At 37.8% G+C, this 21,769-nt stretch overlaps 1 protein-coding gene across 4 annotated transcripts in view; it reads left to right on the forward strand.

Moving 5' to 3' along the window:
• VCAN (versican) overlaps positions 1–21,769 on the forward strand; it is a 120,015-nt gene that overhangs the window by 35,106 nt on the left and 63,140 nt on the right. For 2 of the 4 annotated variants that reach the window (XM_005209720.5, NM_181035.2), the window contains 2 exon segments: positions 5,795–6,088; positions 12,679–15,639. In XM_005209720.5, the coding sequence (XP_005209777.2) occupies positions 5,795–6,088; positions 12,679–15,639 (3,255 nt within the window). 4 annotated transcript variants of the gene reach the window in all.

Consider the following 21,769-nt stretch of genomic DNA (forward strand, 5'->3'; position numbering starts at 1 on the left):
TATTGATATTTCTCCCGGCAATCCTGATTCCAGTTTGTGTTTCTTCCAATCCAGCATTTCTCATGATGTACTCTGCATATCAGTTAAATAAGGAGGGTGACAGTATACAGCCTTGACATACTCCCTTCCCAATTTGGAACCAGTCTGTTATTCCATGTCCAGTTCTAACTATTGCTTCCTGACTTGCATACAGATTTCTCAAGAGGTAGGTCAGGTGATCCGGTATTCCCATCTCTTTAAGAATTTTTCACAGCTTGTTGTGGTCCACACAGTCAAAGGCTTTAGCATAGTCAATAAAGCAGAAATAGATGTTTTTCTGGAACTCTCTTGCTTTTTCGATGATCCAGCGGATGTTGGCAATTTGATCTCTGGTTCCTCGCCCTTTTCTAAATCGAGCTTGCACATCTGGAAGTTCACAGTTCATGTTCTGTTGGAGCCTGGCTTGGAGAATTTTGAGCATTACTTTGCTAGTGTGTGAGATGAGTGCAATCGTGTGTTAGTTTGAGCATTTTTTGACATTGCCTTTCTTTGGAATTGGAATGAAAACTGACCTTTTCTAGTCCTGCGGCCACTGCTGGGTTTTCCAAATTTGCTGGCATATTGAGTGCAGCACTTTCACACATCATCTTTCAGGATTTGAAATAGCTCAACTGGAATTCCATCACCTCCACTAGCTTTGTTCGTAGTGATGTTTCCTAAGGCCCATCTGACTTTGCATTCCAAGATGTCTGGCTCTGGGTGAGTGATCATACCATCATGATTATCTCAGTCGTGAACCTCTTTTTTGTACAATTCTCCTGTGTATTCTTGCCACCTCTTCTTAATATCTTCTGCTTCTGTTAGGTCCATCAATTTCTGTCCTAATTGAGCCCGTCTGCATGAAATGTTCCCTTGGTATCTCTAATTTTCTTGAAGAGATCTCTAGTCTTTCCTATTCCATTGTTTTCCTCTATTTCTTTGCACTGATCACTGAGGAAGGCTTTCTTATCTCTCCTTCCTATTCTTTGGAACTCTGCGTTCAAATGGTATATCTTTCCATTTCTCCTTTGCCTTTCACTTCTTTTCTTTTCACAGCTATTTGTAATGCCTCTCCAGACAGCCATTTTGCCTTTTTGCATTTCTTTTTCTTTGGGATGGTCTTGATCCCTGTCTCCTGTAAAATGTCACAAACCTCCATCCATTGTTCTTCACACATTCTGTCTATCAGATGTAATCCCTTGAATCTATTTGTCACTTCCACTGTATAATTGTAAGGGATTTGATTTAGGTCATACCTGAATGGTCTAGTGGTTTTCCCTACTTTCTTCAATTTAAGTGTGCATTTGGCAATAAGGAGTTCATGATCTGAGCCACAGTCAGCTCCCGGTCTTGTTTTTGCTGCCTGTATAGAGCTTCTCCATCTTTGGCTGCAAGAATATAATCAATCTGATTTCAGTGTTGACCATCTGGTGATGTCCATGTGTAGAATCTTCTCTTGTGTTATTGGAAGAGGGTGTTCACGCTGCTGCCATACATGTTTCTAGGGCAGTTTAGTCCAATTTGCTTCAAGAAATAGATCCGTGGACTACTAGTTAGTCTTCTATGAGAAAAGGAGATTATTCTTTTCCTCCAATGGTCAAATGGTTTAAAAATCCTGACTTCTTTATAGAAACTCGCAGTAAATTCTATAATATTACCTGCTCTGAGAAGTCTTACAGAAATGAAACCTGTCAGATGACTTGTGTGTATTTGTTTTCCAAATGCCGTCCACAAAGCCTATTTTCGTTGGATACCTAGTCATGTTTCAGGGATTATCAGTTTTTTGTGTAAGGCATTTTTAGAAATTGTATTTTTAGAACTTGGACTATACGTTAATAATCTTCCCAATACACATCTTCAGCAATAAGCTTTTATTTGGTTGTGTACTAGCTTAGATGCTCAGTCGTGTCCAACTCTTTGCAGGCCCATGGACAGTAGTCCACCAGGCTCCTGTGTCCACGGGATTTTTTAGGGAAGAATACTGGAGTGGGTTGCCATTTCCTCCTCCAGGGGATCTTCCAGATCCAGGGATTGAGCTCACATCTCCCGCATTACAGGTGGATTCTCTACCACTGAGCTGCCCGGGAAGCTCAGTGGTAAAGCTCTTAATAGGTTAATTCTGATTTAAACAACAAATCATCTACATTTATATTATGTTAGATTAAATACATAATGTCTGCTGCTGCTACTGTTAAGTCACTTCAGTCGTGTCTGACTCTGTGCGACCCCATAGACGGCAGCCCACCAGGCTCCCCCATCCCTGGGATTCTCCAGGCAAGAACACTGGAGTGGGTTGCCATTTCCTTCTCCAGTGCAGGAAAGTGAAAAGTGAAAGTGAAGTTGCTCAGTCATGTCCGACTTTTAGCGACGCCATGGACTGCAGCCCACCAGGCTCCTCCGCCGATGGGATTTTCCAGGCAAGAGTACTGGAGTGGGGTGCCACTGCCTTCTCCGACATAATGTCTAAAATTGTCTAAATCCAGGTAGCTTGTGAATCCAAAAGGACTTGACAGGAGATTATTTTAGTAATATCAATAAAAACTAAAAACAGATGTCTTAGAAATCAAGAGTACTTAGAAATCAAAAATACTTAGGAATATGAATTAATTCAGTGATTGCTATCTGTGTATTACCCTTTAATTTACCTTTTTTTTCTTTGGGTTTTAGTATATGAAACTGATGCTGGGATATTCTGGCACATTTGAGAACAGTATTAGATGTCTGACATTAATATTTTGAGGTTGTTACATAGAAAGGTCACAATTTAGACATTTAACTTAGTTTCTTTTGGTAGAGATTGAGTGTCAGTTCTAACAGCTTCTAGACTCAGTAAGATAGTTCCGTAGTATGGATACTTCACTGTATCATTAGAATTATGAAATAGACAAGGCAATGTTTATGTTAAACAATTATGATTTAGAAAGGCTTAGACACTATTTTTTGCAACAGAGTTAAAGTAACTTTTTTTATTATTTTAAAATCAAACAATTATGCCGTGTATAATGATGGGCCACACATATGGATCTTTATAGATGAGTTGTTTTGATTCTCACCTTAAGTCACATTAATGCTAGTTAAATCTTCCTTTTTTCATCTGAGTTACTTGAAACCCAATGATGACATCACTTTCAATAAGTTTTTTAAATTTAATTTGCAATGTTTGAAAAGTTTTTACATACAAATGAAAAGGAAAACAGGGGAATAACAGAACTTATACTTAAATAAAATCATTATTTTTTGGAGCTTGGAGAGATAGATACTGTATACCCCAAACAAGTGAATTAAATAATTAATTTAATATAAAGTCAGACTTAATAAGAGTTTTTAATGAAAAGTTCTATAAGTAGATCTTTATTGATTTGATAATAATAAGGGTATTTTTTTAACCTGCCAGCACCTACCAAAACCTTTCCTTCCGTTAATACCCCAAACGTGTTTGCTACTTAAAACAGAGAAACAAGTTATCCAGAAAATCATGCTGTCATTTTTCGTCATTAGCCCTTTGGTCTGGCTGTATTTGGAGAAGTTGATTTCCCCCATCATGTGGGCGAAAATCGCTGTTTGGAGAAGCAGAGGTTTACTCATTTAATTTATTTCTCTGCCTTGCTCTGGTTGTCTGATCAGTTACTGAAAAGGAACAGTGCTCTTGCCTCCATGTAGAAGCACCTCACCATACAGGAAACGAAGGCAACAAAATTGATATTCCAGCTGTAATAACAAACCCAAGGGTTCCACCTTGGAGGGAAGCATGCTGGCAGGCTGCCCTCTTTCACACTTCCATTGCTTTCAGGCCAAATGCAAGAGTAATGCTCAGGTGAACAAGGCTGCTGAGGCTGCTTGGGGCGACACGGTCTGTCTGCCTGCCTTCCCCCAGGTTTTGTTGTTATTTTCTTGTTATTTAGTCACTTAAGTAGTGTCTGACTCTTATGCGACCCCATGGACTGTATGTAGCCCATTGCTTTGAGCCAGATCCACAGGCGAGATGAATCTCCTGTCCCAGATGGCAGCTACCCAGAGCACTGCAGCCGAGGGAGCACTCTTTAATGTGCTGCTTGGGAAGGATGGAAGGAAAAAGGGCACCTTTTTTCTGAGTAAGAACCTTAACAAATTATTGAATACGTGCTATGCAACTGGTACTATGACCTTACAATTTTAAAACCTACTAGGAAGGATGACATTCTAGGAATGAGGGGGGCCTTTGTTCTTTCAGTGTATTTTTGGGTTTGAGATTGCTGTCCTTTGCCAGCCTAGATTATTAAGGACAAAACCCCATTCTCACCTCTGCCTTACTTTTTGCAGTCAGGTAAAAGTCATTTTTCTTTTTCTTCATCAAATAGCTCGTATTGGGATTTGTCCTCGTTTCATTGGCAGCGTTTTTAGATTTGTAGTGAGAAGAGCTGATGTGGGTGACTTGACCTTTTTCTCCTGACTATGATTTTCTGGTTTTATAAAGTTATGACACTCACACATGGAGTAATGGCTCTATTCATTTTAAACAATAACTTGTTACATCTGGATTTAGTGAGGTGAAGATCCAGATCATGAGAGCTCTTGTGTCTGATAGATCATAGAATCAAAGACAAGTCTCAATGAAATGGAAGCAGGACCCATGGCTGCTATAAAAATGGGCTCTCGATATTTTAGCTACCTCTCTACCTCATTTTGTACTCCTCATCCTGCCTGCTCTATTTGCTTAGGTCTTCTCTAATTCTACCTTTGTCTTTTAGCCACTTGTGAAAAGCATCATTTAATTCACATTGCATTCATTTCAGCCAGTTGTTACGTTACACAAGTAACATTCCAATTTAACAAACGCTTTGGCATTTCCAGAATATTTTACTGTGACATGTTAAGTGATAATGAGCATACTAATTGGGTCTAATTGAGCCTAATGTGATGAACAAAGGAAATGTTCAGCCTTTCTTTGTTAATCAATAAATAAACATGAAAATTTCCCCAACCTAGTTAGAGGCCCTTATGGTAACTTTGTGGGAACCGGAAAGGCAGACGGATTTCAAACGGTATCCACCTTGGGCAGAGCAAGTAAAAAAAAGGGTGCCCCTTCTTCCAGGGGGACTTTTGGTCTCTTTGGCTGGTTGACTGGGAGCTGATATTGGTCCTCATACATCCTCAGCCCTGCCCAAGGGCAGGCCGTGACCTGCGTAACTCTCAAAGCAGCCCTGTGCCTAGGACAGAAAAGCAGGAAACTGCATTCCATTCTGCCCCTTTCCCTCCCCCGTCTTCAAACCTTGGAAGTCTTGTTTTGTTGTTTGCTTTGCTGGGAGTTAATCCATTCTGATGGCAGAAATGGATGAGAGAGTCAGAAAATTGCTATTTGATTTTAGGATAAACAAAGAAAAATGACCTCAAAGACATTTCAGTGCAGCTTTCTCTTTCCGGCATGCAATGTTAATAAGTATACCACAGCCTCTTTCATGGAGAGAAAACCCATTTCCTGGACAGTAAATCAAAGAATCAATTGGAAAAGTTTGTTTACTTCAAAGAATCTATTGTAACTGTATTATCAAATGACTGCTTCTATGAACTAGGGAATGTACGTATATGAAATGAAACGTTTCTGGTGTGTGTTTATTGTGTTACTTCTTATCATACACTAATATTAATAATAACAAAATTAGGAAACTGAGTTTTCTGCTGTAAATATCAGAAGATGATTCCTCACTATAAGAAAAGAATGGTGTGCTTTTCCCCAACTCCTATAAACAGGAAAAGACAAGAGTAAACTTTAGACCCTTTTTTCTTCTTCTTATTGCAGGTGATGTGTTCCACATCACTGCTCCCAACAAGTTCACCTTTGAGGAAGCTGGAGAAGAGTGTAAAACCCAGGACGCCCGCCTGGCGACCGTGGGGGAGCTCCAAGCAGCGTGGAGGAACGGCTTCGACCGGTGTGATTACGGGTGGCTGTTGGACGCCAGCGTTCGCCACCCTGTGACTGTGGCCAGGGCCCAGTGTGGAGGTGGTTTACTTGGGGTGAGAACCCTGTATCGTTTTGAGAACCAGACAGGCTTCCCTACCCCTGATAGCAGATTTGATGCCTACTGCTTTAAACGTAAGTGTTTGATACCTTTTAAAACATTCTAGTTTAAAAAAAAAAAAAAAGCTTCGAAGGCATGCAATTGATGTTCAACTAGCCATTGGAATGATTCCATGTCTTGCATTGTGTGCACGGAATGGAAACAGTTCAGTGACTCTCAAAAACAAGGAAATGAAACAGCAGTGATATGGTTAAAACAAGTTAGACAAATGGCTTTTAGAGAGGATGAAAAAATGTCAGGCAAAGGCCTTAACTGTGCTGCATTGCACAGAACATGTTTCTGAGCACTTGTTTTATATTAATTGCAGTCCTTCAATGCAATTGGATTGTTGGCGCTATTATAATGCTGGGGCCAGTCATGGCTGAGTTGAATCCCTGAGTTCTGTTTTTTTCCCTCTTTGTTTGGTATCACCCTTTCTTTCAAATAGCAGAGGATTTAAATTTCAGTAACCGCAGGTGAGTACTTGGAGCTGACATGGATAATACCTAAAAATGAACCATGCTATAAGTAAAAATTTCATTTTATCTCAGTTTATCTCATATAATGGAAATATGTTCCTTCTAATGCTCTAGTATCATATTAAATACAGTATATGTTTTTTGGCAAGCTCTAACATAAATAGGCTACCTTCAGTTAAGTATGGATTTAAAATAACTTAAAATGGATTTGAAGTAACATTTCTCAACATTAATGATATATTTAATTTTTACATGTCCTTAAATTACTTTAGCACTAGTCACATACCATAGTGTCATGCTTGTAGAATGCTTAATTAAACAAGCAACTAATCCAGAGCCTCACTGTGATGTTTACTGTAGGATCTATATTATGCCAGCCAAACAAAGATCTGCTAGAAATTTTGGTGACCTTTAGTGTGTTCAAGATGGAGCCATATTATATTGAATTAGTGAGAATTTTTTTACTAAGTTTTCAATATATGTACTGTTTTAGCAATACATACAGTCATCCCCTCAGTATCCATGGGAGATTGCTCCTAGGGCCCTCAGGGATACCAGAATTACTTACCTAAGCTATACTGTGTAATGGGATATAATATCAACTATGTAAGTAGTTGCTAGCGCACAACAATTTCAAGTCTTGCTTTTTGTAACTTCCTGGAGTTTTTTTTTTTTTTTTAATCAGAACTTGGTTGAATCTTCAAATATGGAACCCGTGGATACAGAAGGTCAACAGTAACTGAAATGAGTCAAAAATACACTAGCTTATTTTGTAATTGGCTTCTAAATATACAGACTTTCTTCATTAACCAAAAAGACACAGAAGTGGGATATCTGAGTAGTCAGGAGAATCGATTGTTAGTGCAATGGAAAGGTGTAATTTCATATCCTGCTATCTCCCAGCTAAGGTATTTCTGTTTGGATCTCCTCCTGTAAACTCAACTTTCTGAGTGTTAAAGCCATGTGTTGTGTATCAGTGCAATACAAGCTGGCCACGAAAAGCCTTTGGAATTATTTGTTTTTGTTCTTAGGCCCTGAAACTACAGGAAAAGTCTTGATCATTTTCAGGAAAACAAACAAAACAACAACAGTAATAGCCAAACCTTATCCCCAGAAGTAAGAAGATATCATTCTTTTAAGCCACATACCCATAACAGTAGTTCCAGGAATATTTTCAAGTAGTTCAAGCTTTAAAATCAGTTTTATGTTAAGTGACTGGTGTGATTAAAGGAGAAAATCAGATTTTTGTGTGTGTATTGGGGAGGGGAGGGAACAGGTGGGTTAGAGAAGTTAAATTCAGGAAGGAGTTGAATTATCCTTGTTTGATTTTATTTTCTTGTGCTTTATAAACCTGGCACTAGAAAACTTTTAAACATTTTTGTTCTCTGTGAGAGAAAAATGTCAAACAAAGCCTGTCTATAGCCCCAAAGAATTCATCCTGATGTGTTTTAAATTATTTATTTAAATAAGGAATTCACATGAATGTACAAAATAACAAGATACTTAGATTCAAGTAGAATAACCACCTACTAAAACATCTGTATAAAACGTGAATAAAATTTGAAAGTTTAGGTCTTCTTTTTTCTCCCTAATTCATTTGAATCTATATAACTTGGAAATATATAACTTGCAGATATAATAGATTCAAATTTTTGTTTTTTACCCCAGTTAAGCTAAAGACTAGATTCTTATTTAGTTCTTCCCTAAGACTCTACCATACTCAAAGTTTAGTCATACATAAAAGCCTTCCTTAACACATAATGCCAACACCCTCCTCAAATTTCGAATTCATTTTTAAAAGATTCTTTTTAAAACATATACATTTTTTTAAATTTGAAAAATATTCTCAAAATGACTTGCCTGCTGTAGTTTCCCATAGAGTTGAGTCATGACTAAATCTATAGGGTTAAAGTTGATAAGAATTGTGACCTTAAGGACAAATTCCAAAAGTGATGTCAGGGATGTACAGCTAGTTGGTTAAGTAGAAGAATTTAGAAATATAACCATATTTTTCTTGTTTGCTTTTACCAAATGTCAAAAGTGTTTTTAAGGCCACTTCATGGTGAATAAACAATACCAAATCTCACTTTGCTATAATTCCCTCTTCCTTCTGAAATCACTGAATAGAACATTAACAATGGCCGATGATAAATAGAATTAGAATCTGTTCTTGTCAAACAGATTTGAAAAACAAGTATATTAATGTCCTTGTGAAATACAGTCTTCCTGCTGGTTTCCCCTTGATTAAATTGTGCACTTTTCATTCTTCTTTGACCTCAGAGTTAAGCAAGTTTTGCGAAATAGAGTTATGCAGTGCTCTGAAGGTTCATGCATGCTCCCCAAATTTAAGGGAATCAAAACCATTAAAGACTCGTGATAACCTCTCATTTAATATGATTAAAGATCTCCAGGAGAGGAAGACAGGGAATGTTTCCTAGAAAACACATTCCAATATCCTATTATTATCACTCTCAGATTGTTTTCTTCATTATCTAAATCCTTTGCATTAGAATCCGAGTCCATCTTTCCTTCTCAAGTTGGAAACCAAATTCTAAATAACAGCATTTCTACTATTGAACACAATTGTTCAGTTGTCCCTCAGTGTCTCCTTCAGCTGAAACAATTTCCTTGTTTTGAAATTTTAATTTCTAGGCCTCTAATCACCTATGCCATCTTGCTTTGAACCCTCATTGTTTTTCACACCCCTCTGTTCAGTTAAGCTTGGAGCTAAAGACAGTGGTCTAAAGAAGACTTAAATAAATACCCACCACTTCCTATGATGTCTTTCTTATGTATTTGTTCACTTTTACAATTGATCTGCCCTTCTAACCTATGATCAGCTTGTTATCTTTTCTGCACCCTAGATCATAATCTGACCATAGGTGTCAAAACTTATCCTTCCCTAACTGGCCTTTCTGACATGTTTTCTCTTTATTGAATTTGAATCGGTTGGCATTCAATCACTCATAAAACTTTAAATATTACTTTGAATTCTGATCCCGCGGTTCTGACCATTACTCTTTCTGCAACCATGAACCCCAAATCAACTTTCTGAATATCTAGTCATTTCCCTATAATAAAGGCAAGTATGGCTATAAGTTAAATCGACTATCGTGCTGCTAATAGGATTTTCATATTTCATTAGGAAAATCTGCCTTGTGTCTCACAATAGAAGCACTGGAGAAGATAGTCCATAGGATATAAAATACCATAAGTACAGTGATGTGAAACATCTGTGTGGCAAACAGCTGCAAATGTTCGAGGGGAGCTTTTGTGGGAAAAGAAGCCTGCTGCTTTCTGTTGGCTTCCTCGATAATGAAGCTGAAGAAGGGACAGTGGTAGTTTTCCAGGACAAAAACTTCTCCACGTGAATTCTTGTGGAGAGACACTTTCAGAAAAATCTGGAGTTGTGTTTTCATGTTTGTAATAGTCATCATTAATACACTGGTATTTATTCTTATGTTATTTCTTTGTAGATATTTGTGTTTTTATTTTTTTTTAATTAGTTCCTTTTTTTTTTTTTTGGAAGGGCTGAAACAAGTGGCGCAGATGCTCAGATACACTGAGTTGTGATGGAAATCATCTGTTAAGTTGATGAAAAAGTAACCCAACCCCAAAAGGAAGTCTGAGGTTTTCCATTCCAAATAGTAGAATTAATCAGCTTAATTATAAGCAGACCCTTAAACGGGGCTCTCATTAAAAACCCTTGTTCTGAAAACAAAGTCATGTAGCTTTGTAAAGGAGATTCTGAGACACACTACCGTCATATGACTATGTTTCAGGCCTAGAGGAAGACAGCATCAAACAGCACAATACCAACTGATAATGACATACAGTCATGTCGTTTTTGAAATCTGAGTCTTTCGTTTTTAAACTGATATGAAAAGTATTTTCATAGTACTGTAGAAAGTTGCTGGCATACAAATTGGGTTGGAACATTTGGAAGACCTGATTCACAGGCCCTGTTTTGGCTCTCAGGCAGTTATCACCTCCTTTTAAGTGAATTTTTTCAGCCATGGAAATACTCAGAGGGAAAAAGCAAAATTAGCTTTTGTGTTGTTATTAATAACAATATGATTGAATTTTCTCTAATATGCAGTGTACCAAGTGTTTATATTATGTTTCCTTGGGAACTTTCTCTGTATGTACATTTTACTGCTTCCCTAAAGAATGCAGTTATAAAACAAACATGATATCTGGCAGTTAAATGAGGTAACAGTTATGGAATTTCAGAGGATAGAGAATTGAATGAAAAGAAAAATAGTCAACCTCACTTTGGTTCCTTAAGTTGTCCATGTCAATCAAAATAGACCAAAGCTTCCTCCAGGAAATGACTGCAGAAAAAGCTTTCTTTAAAAAAGGGGGGAAGAAACGTTATTGAACATGTTTTTGAAGAGTCTAATTCTTTTTTTTTTTTTATTGTTTAGTTTTAAGATAAAGGGACAAATAGTGACAGACTAAAGAATTTTAAAATACAGCATAATGAAATGGTCACCAAGTTTTTGTATAATATTAATGAATCTGGGCTTTAAAATGGTCCAGGAAATGAGCACAACTAATAATAGCTCATACCAGACCAAAAAAAATGAGGAGTCTGTTACAGCTCAAGTCTGATTTACAACGAAATCACATCATTTTATCATTAAATTTTTAAAATAGGCTTTATTTAATAGTTTTAAGTTCACAGTAAAATTTAGTGGAACATTCCAAGATTTCCCACATACGCCCTGTCCACACTCATGTACAGCCTCACCCATTGTCAACATCCCCCATCAGAATGACACACTTATTAGACCAATGAACCCACATGGATGCAACATAATCACCCAAAGTCTGTAGTTTACATTAGGGCTCACTCTTTGTGTTGTACATTCAACATTTGGGTTGAATTTGGACAAATATATAATGACATGTCTTTGCCATTCTCTTATCACACAGAGCAGTTTCAGTGCCCTAATATCATTACGTTTTGACAGAGTAGATGGCGCTCAAAAGTAATCAACCAGTTTTGTCTTCCAAGGACTCTGGTTTGGGGATTATTAAGAGTAGGCCACAAGATATTATAGATACTACAGATTTTACAACTTAGCAAAGCAGTGACCACAGATGTCCTCAGATCAGTTCCTTCTGAGGCTAGTGGCAGTTTTTGATTTTTGAAAATCTTGAGTATTTTTTAAAAGACAAAATCTTTATGTGCCTAACTACTGCATTTTCTTTATGGTGAGATGGAATCCTATCTACAACACTGTCATTTTTATACACAACTTATATTTCTTTCAACAGGCCAGGCCATTCTCTGTAAATCTGGAGGCGTTATAATGTAGCATTTTATGATGACATGTTACTTTTTATTGCCTGAGCCCATTCTTTCTGATGCTCAGGGTTGTTTCCAGTGATTTGTAATTACAGAGCTAAAATATATCATGTGGGTACTTTACTTCCTGTTCTCTGTTTGCATTTCCTGCTGAAAGTAAGCCTGGACCCAAGACTCGTAAGAGTTATAAACATATCGTGTTGAACATAGAACAAGATGTAGAACTACAACAAAGGCCAAGCAGCCTCTGCCAGAGGCATTTTAGTATTTATTATAAACAAGGCTACCCTGTAGAGTTGAAAGGAACATGAAGACAAATGTCCAACACCTGGGATCAAGCAACAAGTGGTGTTAAAACGTTTAATATCCTGTTTTTATGAAAGCTTCCACAGTATGGACCATGTAATCGTTGATATGTAACTCGGGTACATTTGATGTGGCTTTTTTGTTATTTTGCAATCTGAGGCACTCCCTCTCCCTGGAGACATTATGTAGCTAGAGACAGAATAGTAGTATTGAGTTCTCCTACTAAACTTCAAGTTGGTGCTGCAGTTTCTGAGAAATAATGTGCCTACTGTTTCCAAGCTCTGCATTTGTTTTTTGAACTTCTTATCTGAAAACTACATAATATTCACGTTCGTTAACTAAGAACAGTCTTTTGTGATGATTAAATGTTTAGTTTCTGTCTTTGGGTTAAGTATAGTTTTTAGACTCCCCTCCATCACAAAACACTTTTGGGTCACTCCAAATTACACACAGCACTTAACAAACACTGGACGTACAACTTTTATCAGTAACTTGTCTAATCAACTCTTTGAAATTATTTTTCTAGCTAAACAGAATATATCAGAGGCTACAACCATCGAACTGAATATGCTTGCAGAAACTGTCTCACCCACTTTATTGGAAGAACTACAAATGGGACTGGACAGAATGACACCAATCGTCCCTTTAATCACTGAATTACCTGTCATTACAACAAAGGTCCCTCCTATAGGAAATATTGTCAATTTTGAACAGAAATCCACAGTTCAGCCTCTAACTAGTACCCACAGATCAGCCACAGAATCACTGCCACCTGATGGAAGTATGAAGAAGCCTTGGGATATGGACTATTACTCACCTTCCGCTTCAGGACCTCTTGGAGAGCCAGACGTATCTGAAATTAAGGAAGAAGTGCCCCAAAGTACAACTGTCGTTTCCCATCATGCTCCTGATTCATGGGATGGTGTGAAGGAAGATCTGCAAATAAAAGATTCAGTTACACAAATTGAACAAATAGAAGTGGGTCCCTTGGTAACATCTATGGAAATCTCAAAGCACATTCCTTCTAAGGAATTCACTGTAACTGTGACACCATTTGTATCTACAACGATGACCCTGGAATCAAAAACTGAAAAGAAAGCAATAAGCACAGTCTCTGAATCAGTGACCACAAGCCACTATGGATTCACCTTGAGAGAAGGTGATGGTGAAGATAGAATATCTACAGTTAGATCGGGTCAGAGTACCTCGATCTTTAGCCAAATACCTGAGGTCATTACAGTGTCAAAGACTTCAGAAGACACCACCCGCGGTCAACTAGAGGATGTGGAGTCAGTCTCCGCATCAACGATTGTCTCACCTGACAGTGATGGGTCGCCCATGGACCACAGGCAAGAGAAACAGACTCATGGCAGGATAACTGAAGGTTTTCTTGGCCAGTATGTGTCCACCACACCTTTCCCATCACAGCATCATACAGAAGTAGAATTGTTTCCTTATTCTGGTGATAAAAGATTAGTCGAGGGGACATCCACAGTTATTTCTCCCACTCCACGAACAGGAAGAGAAAGAACAGAAACTCTAAGACCAGCGATGAGAACAGTTACTTACACCAATGATGAAATACAGGAAAAGATCACCAAAGATTCATCTATAGAAAAAATCGAGGAAGAAGGCTTCTCTGGAATGAAGTTCCCTACAGCTTCCCCAGAGCAAATTCATCATACCAAGTATTCAGTGGGAATGACCAAATCTTTTGAATCCCCAGCACTGATGACAACGACAAAGCCAGGCGTGACACCAACAGAGGCAACAGATGTGGAGGAAGACTTTACAACTCCAAGTGGATTAGAAACAGATGGCTATCAAGATACCACAGAGTATGAGGAGGGTATTACAACCGTGCATTTGATCCAGAGCACTTTAAATGTGGAGGTGGTTACTGTATCAAAATGGTCATTGGATGAAGATAATACAACATCAAAACCTTTAGGGTCCACAGAACATGTAGGCTCTCCAAAATTGCCCCCTGCCTTAATCACCACCACGGGAGTGAGTGGTAAGGATAAAGAAATGCCAAGTCTTACTGAAGATGGAAGAGATGAATTCACTCGTATCCCAGGTAGTACTCAAAGGCCACTAGAGGAGTTTACTGAGGAAGACACAACAGACCATGAAAAATTCACAGTTAGATTTCAGCCAACTACATCAATTGCTACCACAGAAAAGTCTACTTTGAGAGATTCTATAACTGAAGAAAGAGTTCCACCTTTTACAAGCACAGAAGTCCGAGTTACTCATGCAACCATAGAGGGAAGTGCTTTGGATGAAGGAGAAGATGTGGATGTCTCTAAGCCTTTGTCTACTGTCCCTCAATTTGCACACCCTTCAGATGTGGAAGGGTCAACCTTTGTTAATTATAGTAGCACCCAGGAGCCTACTACTTATGTAGACACTTCCCATACCATTCCTCTTCCTGTAATCCCCAAGACAGAATGGGGAGTGTTGGTACCTTCCATTCCATCAGAAGGTGAAGTTCTAGGCGAACCTTCTCAAGACATACGTGTCATTAATCAGACTCACTTTGAAGCTTCTATGTATCCTGAGACTGTAAGAACAACAACAGAAATTACACAAGAAGCAACGCGAGAAGATTTTCTTTGGAAAGAACAGACTCCAGAGAAACCAGTTTCTCCTCCCAGTTCTACAACTGACACAGCCAAGGAGACAACACCACCTTTGGATGAACAAGAGAGCGATGGGTCAGCATATACTGTCTTTGAAGACAGATCAGTGATGGGTTCTGACAGAGTCTCAGTTTTAGTAACAACTCCAATTGGAAAATTTGAGCAGCATACATCTTTTCCACCTGGTGCTGTCACCAAAGCAAAAACAGATGAAGTGGTAACGCTAACACCAACCACAGGGTCAAAGGTAACTTTCAGTCCATGGCCTAAACAAAAATATGAAACAGAAGGTACCAGTCCAAGGGGATTTGTATCTCCTTTTAGCATTGGTGTTACCCAGCTTATAGAAGAGACCACGACTGAGAAAAGAGAGAAAACATCCCTGGATTATATTGATTTAGGCTCAGGATTATTCGAAAAGCCCAAGGCCACAGAACTCCCAGAATTTTCAACAGTTAAAGCCACAGTTCCAAGTGACACTGCTGCCTTCAGTTCAGCAGATAGACTTCACACACCTTCAGCCTCCACTGAGAAGCCACCTCTCATTGACAGAGAACCTGATGAAGAAACAACCAGTGACATGGTAATCATTGGAGAATCAACATCTCGTGTTCCTCCCACTACCCTTGAGGATATTGTAGCCAAGGAAACAGAAACAGATATTGATAGAGAATATTTCACAACTTCAAGTACTTCTACTACACAGCCAACGAGACCTCCCACTGTGGAAGGCAAAGAAGCCTTCGGACCACAGGCATTTTCTACTCCAGAACCCCCAGCAGGGACAAAATTCCACCCTGACATAAATGTTTATATTATTGAGGTCAGAGAAAACAAGACAGGTAAGTCTTTGCTTTCTAGACATACCAATCAAGGCAATCAGCATTTTATCTTGAAAATTACTTTTGGGAAAAAAAAGTATCAACATGCCAAATGCTGCCATTAGAAGATAACTGGAGTGTGAAAAAATTCTGTTTTAGCTTCATATATTGTGTATTTGTACATGAATTGGAAGAATATGTTAAACAGTTTGGAAGAATGTTAGATATGGTTTTATTTTAAAAGTCATAAGAAGCCCTGCTTTGTCATCTAATATAACCAAATCATCACTGTTACATCACTTCAGAACATGCAGAACAAGATGTTTTAATTTCAGTGTCTTTCCATGTGTTACTACTCAAGTGTAGTACTAGACTGTGTTAACATTTCATTGGTCTTTAACTATTAACCTTCAGTACTTACACCGTGGACAGCTAAAACCGTATTGCATATCCCTCGGGCTGATAGAAAGACATCTAGAGGTTTGTTTTGGTTTTTCTCTTCCATGATTTGCAGGTTTATTATGCAACTTTGTGGGGTGGGTAATAGGTATGCAGTTTAAATTTATTTTAAAGAAAGTTCAACATATTTTCAAGCTGTTGTCCTTGGATATTTTCATTAAGCTGTAAATATTTAGAACAAATAAGGTCTAGCTCAATTCTAGGAAATGCTGTAATATATTTTATCAAATACAGTTTCAGAAAGTGGATTACCTCTGTTCCCTAAAAACCCAGGCTGTAATGTTATTTATTTTGTGATTTAGTTATAAGAATATTCATGGTGCTTTTTATTCTGCTCAAGTATTTTATATATCTCTCTGGCAAAAATCTTAAAAGCTGTTTCTTTACATTGACTAATACTTGCAATTTTTATCATTAAATTTAACTTATTCCTTCTTAAAGGTCAGTACACTCTATCTTCCAAATTTGGTAAGCTGAATCGCGAATACGTGTTATATGGAGTTCAATAGATCTATTCAGGTTTGTCTTTTTTTAATTTAGAAGTTAAGATCATCGATTTTAGTTAAGTTGCTGTATTTTAGTTTTAGTGTGTGGATTAGAGGAATAAATGCTCGTTTTTCCTTAACCTAGCTATGAGAAGTCAAGCTAGAAGAATGTTTTTTGAGAGGTTTTTTTCTCTTACTGTTGGGCTATTCCCCTAGAGGTGTCATTTTTTGTAAGAGGTGTCATTTTTTGTAATTTATGCGATACTCATGAGCCTGCTTGGGGATGCACTTGTTGGGAACACAGGTGGCTCTAATGTCTAGTCAGCTGGCTTTCAGTTAGATGGTAATTTGGCCTCTACCACCCAGAACTTTCTCCATGTAAAAGCTCCTCCTGCGGGACAGTGAATAGCAGAGAAGAGAATACACTCTCAGAGTATTGATATTAATCTCCACTTTCCAATACAGTTGAATGAGGTCAGGATTGGAGCATTATTTGCCTGTTAATGATGCTGTTTCTTGGAAACCATATTTCTTCTCTCCTACATTGCTCTTCTGCCTCTTGGAACTGGAGATGGAGAGAGAAGACAGGCTGCCAAATAGTGGTAATGAGGATTGCTGTTAGTGGGGCTGGAAAGTGACAAGAAGATATTACTATGAAAAAGAAAGAAATGAAGAGAAGCTTAGGGATTCCTACGAATGCTTAATTTGAGAATTAAAAAAAAAATTCTTGAATGGCTAACTACACAAAAGTTTTTTCCCAACTTAGATTACTCTCTTGTTAGTGTAGATACTATGTTGAATCAAATGATAGATAAAGCAGTAAAACATGTTCTGCATTTAAAAACTCTTCTAAATGGGAAACTGTACATTGAGGTGAGGGTAATCAAATTACCAAACGGGATAAGTGAAACTCAATCTCCCTGGAAGAATTGGCAGCCATCAGAAAAAAAAAAAATCTAAGTTTATAAATGGCTACTTGAAATGGAGAGTCTGAGTAACTTTAACTCATAAACCATTTATACAAAGTGTGTATTTTTATCTGAATTGTAAACTTAAGTCAGCTGGGTCTGGGAAACACAACTAGGTATTTCCTCCTCTTTTTTCTACCTTTATTTTACTTTTCTTTTCTTTTTTTGGAGTTTAGTTGCTTTACAATGCTATGTTAGTTTCTGCTGTAGAGCAAAGTAAATCAGCTATACATATTCATATATCCCCTCTTTGTCACCACAGAGAGTTGAGTGGAGTTCCCTTTGCTATACAGTAGATTCTCATTAGTTATCTATTTTATATATAGTAGTGTATATGTGTCAATCTCACTTTTCAAACATGTGGCCTTGACTTGCCTTCAAACTAATTTCCATTCAGCATTGATAACAATGGGTCAGAAAGGAAAGGGAATAATTGTTTATCTTCTTTGGCAGAGGGTTCCAGTGAGTGCAGTGGGGTGCAGGGGGCTAGGGATGAGAATAGAACATGTATCTATTAACTCCCTCGCTCCATCTCTCTCTTTTTCTCCCCTGTCCCTGCATCTATCTGTCTTTTCTGTATGCTTTATATATGCCCTTCTTAAGACTAAAAACACCGTTTATTGTCTTGATAAGACAATGAGGGTGGTGACTGAGGTCCAACTGCTTTATATTCATTTTATTTGTTTTCTATGAGAAATTTAATTTTTCAAGCATTTTTCACTCTGAAAAGGGAAAACCTGAGAGCAGATGTTAAATTAATGAGTTTTAAGGCAGGTGTTCATTAATAAGGAAAAATACATATGTGCCTGGAAAACCAACCTTTTTATGTATCAAGGCACATTTTTCCAAACTGGAAAATCCTTGGTACATGTACAAATTTGTATAAATCTATTCAAAAACGTAAAATTGACCTGTACATATACTGTATATTCAAGTAGGCAAAAATACCACCCATGTTACTCTAAACCAAGGCATTCATAATTTTTTTGCTGCTCTCAGCAAGTCACATAAATCTTGATTTTTAAAAAATTTTTACTACTATTAAACAAAACACACTATGCAGGACATGTTTATGTTCTATTTGCTCAAATGGATCTTAATAGCAACTCAGGGTGCTGTTGCCGGAGGGCAACTGTAGTTAGCAGTTAAAAAAAATCTGAAGGAACTTTTCAGCTCATAAAATTTTTATGAGCTGAAAAATGCTATAGGGTGTGTTTAACAGTGGTTCAGGGGATACTGAAAACATGGCTCCTGTCTATTTCAGGAGTAATTTGCACACCTGCACTTTGAAAAGTTATTGAAAGGTTTTCTTTGTGAACATGTGATGGCTCAGAAGATAACGAATTTGCCTGCAATGAAGGAGACCCAGGTTCAATTCTTGGGACAGGAAGATCCCCTGAAGAAGGGAATGACTACCCACTCCACTATTCTTGCCTGGAGAATTCCATTCCTCCTCCAGAGCAGGCTGGTGGGCTATACAGTCCATGGGGTTGCAAAGAGTTAGACATGACTGAGTGACTAATACACACACACACACACACACACACACACATGAAATCTATAGAGTTTAAAGGCATAGGAAGAGTTAGCTCAATTCTGGACTCTTTCCCTTTTTTAAAAGAATGCTCCTCCTTGAAATCATCTGAAATGTCATAAATTAGTGTAACAGGATTATGAATGATTTTAAAAACTAATACACTGTAATTTTAACTCAAAGAATAATTTAGAAGTCTACAGATATTGAATGTACAAATTATTATGCAAATGCTTATGGTTATAACATTAAAATAAGTGACTTATTTGTTTTTATTTTAAACAAATTCATGTATACTGCCTATTACTTGTCAGACTCGCTTGGTATTATTTGCTGGTCAGGTGTTCTTTTTTGCTAGTTTTATCATTTCTAGCTACCCAGTCTAAGTGTAAGACAGGTATTAAGCCACTATGAAACTAAAATGATAACAAATATAAAATATTGATGAAATTATTAATGAAATGGCATTAATGATTAATGAAGTTTTGAGAAAAATAATTTTGGTCTCTAAATTAGAGTTTCTTTTGCTCTGTTTCCTTGTTGAGAATTATGGTACTTTATTGCTTACAAAGAGTCGGACACAACTGAGCGACTGAACTGAACTGAACTGATTGCTTACATCATTCAGAAATAATTCCCATATGATTAATCCCATCTGCATTTTTGTTTGTATATTTGAGAAATGTACATAGAGCTAAATATTTATTTCCTGAATATGATGCTGTTGAGGAGAGGGTAAGGAATAAGGGTCATTAGCTCTAAGTATAGGAGATATCTGGGTAAATGCCAATATTCATACCATTGAAAGCACAGTCATCAGGTTTTAAAAAGTAATGTTACTTATATAATTCTTTTTAAATCACATTTTTATAGAATTTATTATGTAGAACTGCTTTCAGATTTTTAATTAGAGGATCAGATTCCTTTCTTGGGCCTCCATATTTTGAGCGCATAAAAGAGTGGCTGTTCTGGTTAGTGTTTGACGGGGGGGATATTAGGAGCCCTACTTTCTTGGGACCCCTCTCTCATCCCCAGTGGTAGTTTCTAAAGTAACATGTACCTTAGAACACAGCTAGAAAGAGAATGAGATCATTTGGGTAATTCAGAATAAAGCAGCAAAAATTTACTCATTTCTGAATGAATTTCTTTATTTTTTCTTAAGTAAAAACATTTTTTAAATTGGTCTCTCACTATATGGGCTTTCCTTGTGGCTCAGATGGTGAAGAATCAGCCTGCGATGCAGGAGACATGGGTTCGATTCTTGGGTAGGGATGATCCCCTGGAGAAGGGAATGGCTACCCACTCTAGTATTCTTGCCTGGAGAATTCCATGGACGGAGGAGCCTGGTGGGCTACAGTCCATGGGGTGGCAAAGAGTTGGACACGACTGAGTGACTAAGCACACAGTTTTCACTACGTGTATGTATATGTCTCCCTATAATGATACACATTTATTAACATTTACCTTTGAACATTTACCTACATGATTCTGAATAAAACAAATTAAGCAAATCTAACTTTAATCTTATTGATAGCTGTATGTAGTCAAAATTATATATAATTATATTTCAGAGTATGTGCAGGGCAAAATCATCAAGTGTGCACTTAGAGCTTGATATTTTCAGACCACTCTTGATATATTTTATCATGTTTAAACTTCAGAGGTAATTTGTGAGGTGTCCAGGGGAAATGCAGCAGATGGCAGACAGAGGCACACTGGGTCTGGCACTTTGGTACTAGTCTGAGTCTTGGCACTCCTTGGAGCATTTTTGCAGTGAGGCAATTCTCTCCCCTGATGAACTCACAGGAATAATGACTCGCTGTTGGCTCAGGTGCTGCTCTGTCTGTCAGTTTCTGAAAGAACATAGACTCTGGAAAGACTGGCTTCTCATTGGCATTCTATTGGTTTAAGAGGAGATGGCTTAGATTTCGTTTGCTGCTAATAAGGGGCTCTGTGTATGCTATTCAGATACCTGCGATGGCAGGAGAACAGCATGCTGAAACCAGCAGCTCTGGTTCTGGGCTGTTTCTCTCCTGCAGAATTTTGGAGCACATCCCTGAACGTGGATGGGGCGGGTGCCGACACACTTGAGTGGTTCTCTTTGCTGGGCTCCAGCTGTGGCTCCCTGCCAGAGAAGCACATGTTTTTTTTCCCCTGCAGGGAATTAGGATGGCTTCCCTCATTCCTCCTTGGCTGTCTAGAAAAGGACTGAATTCTTCTATTGGCAAAATAATGAAAAAAAGAAGAGACTGTCTCCTTTCCCTTCGTTTCTATAGTAGGAAAAAAAGAATTGGCCTTAATATTTTTAAATGATTAATGAGCTTAACACTACAGTACAGATCAAAGCTTACCTTTTTTACCAAGTCCTTCTAAGTGAAATGTTTTGTATGTATAACACATACAGTCACATAAGACACACATACAAAACACAGAGAATCTCAAACTTTTAAATGCTGTATAAATATTTATTAACCCACTAATCTCAAGAAAATCTTGAAGACATTAAAATCATGCTTCTCACAGGTTGAGGCTTACTAATAAAAGAGATGTCCTGTAGTTGGGTAAAAGGAACTTTGCTGTCTTCTTCTTAACATAAAGAAGCTTATTCTTTCTGAAAATGGCACTTGCAACTACAAGTTGCCAGTGTCGAAGCTGCTATTGAGGTGGGGCGTCAGCCAAAGACAAATGCCACTTGTTATTAGCAG

Source organism: Bos taurus, chromosome 7 (assembly GCF_002263795.3).
Source record: "Bos taurus isolate L1 Dominette 01449 registration number 42190680 breed Hereford chromosome 7, ARS-UCD2.0, whole genome shotgun sequence".
NCBI lineage: Eukaryota > Metazoa > Chordata > Mammalia > Artiodactyla > Bovidae > Bos > Bos taurus.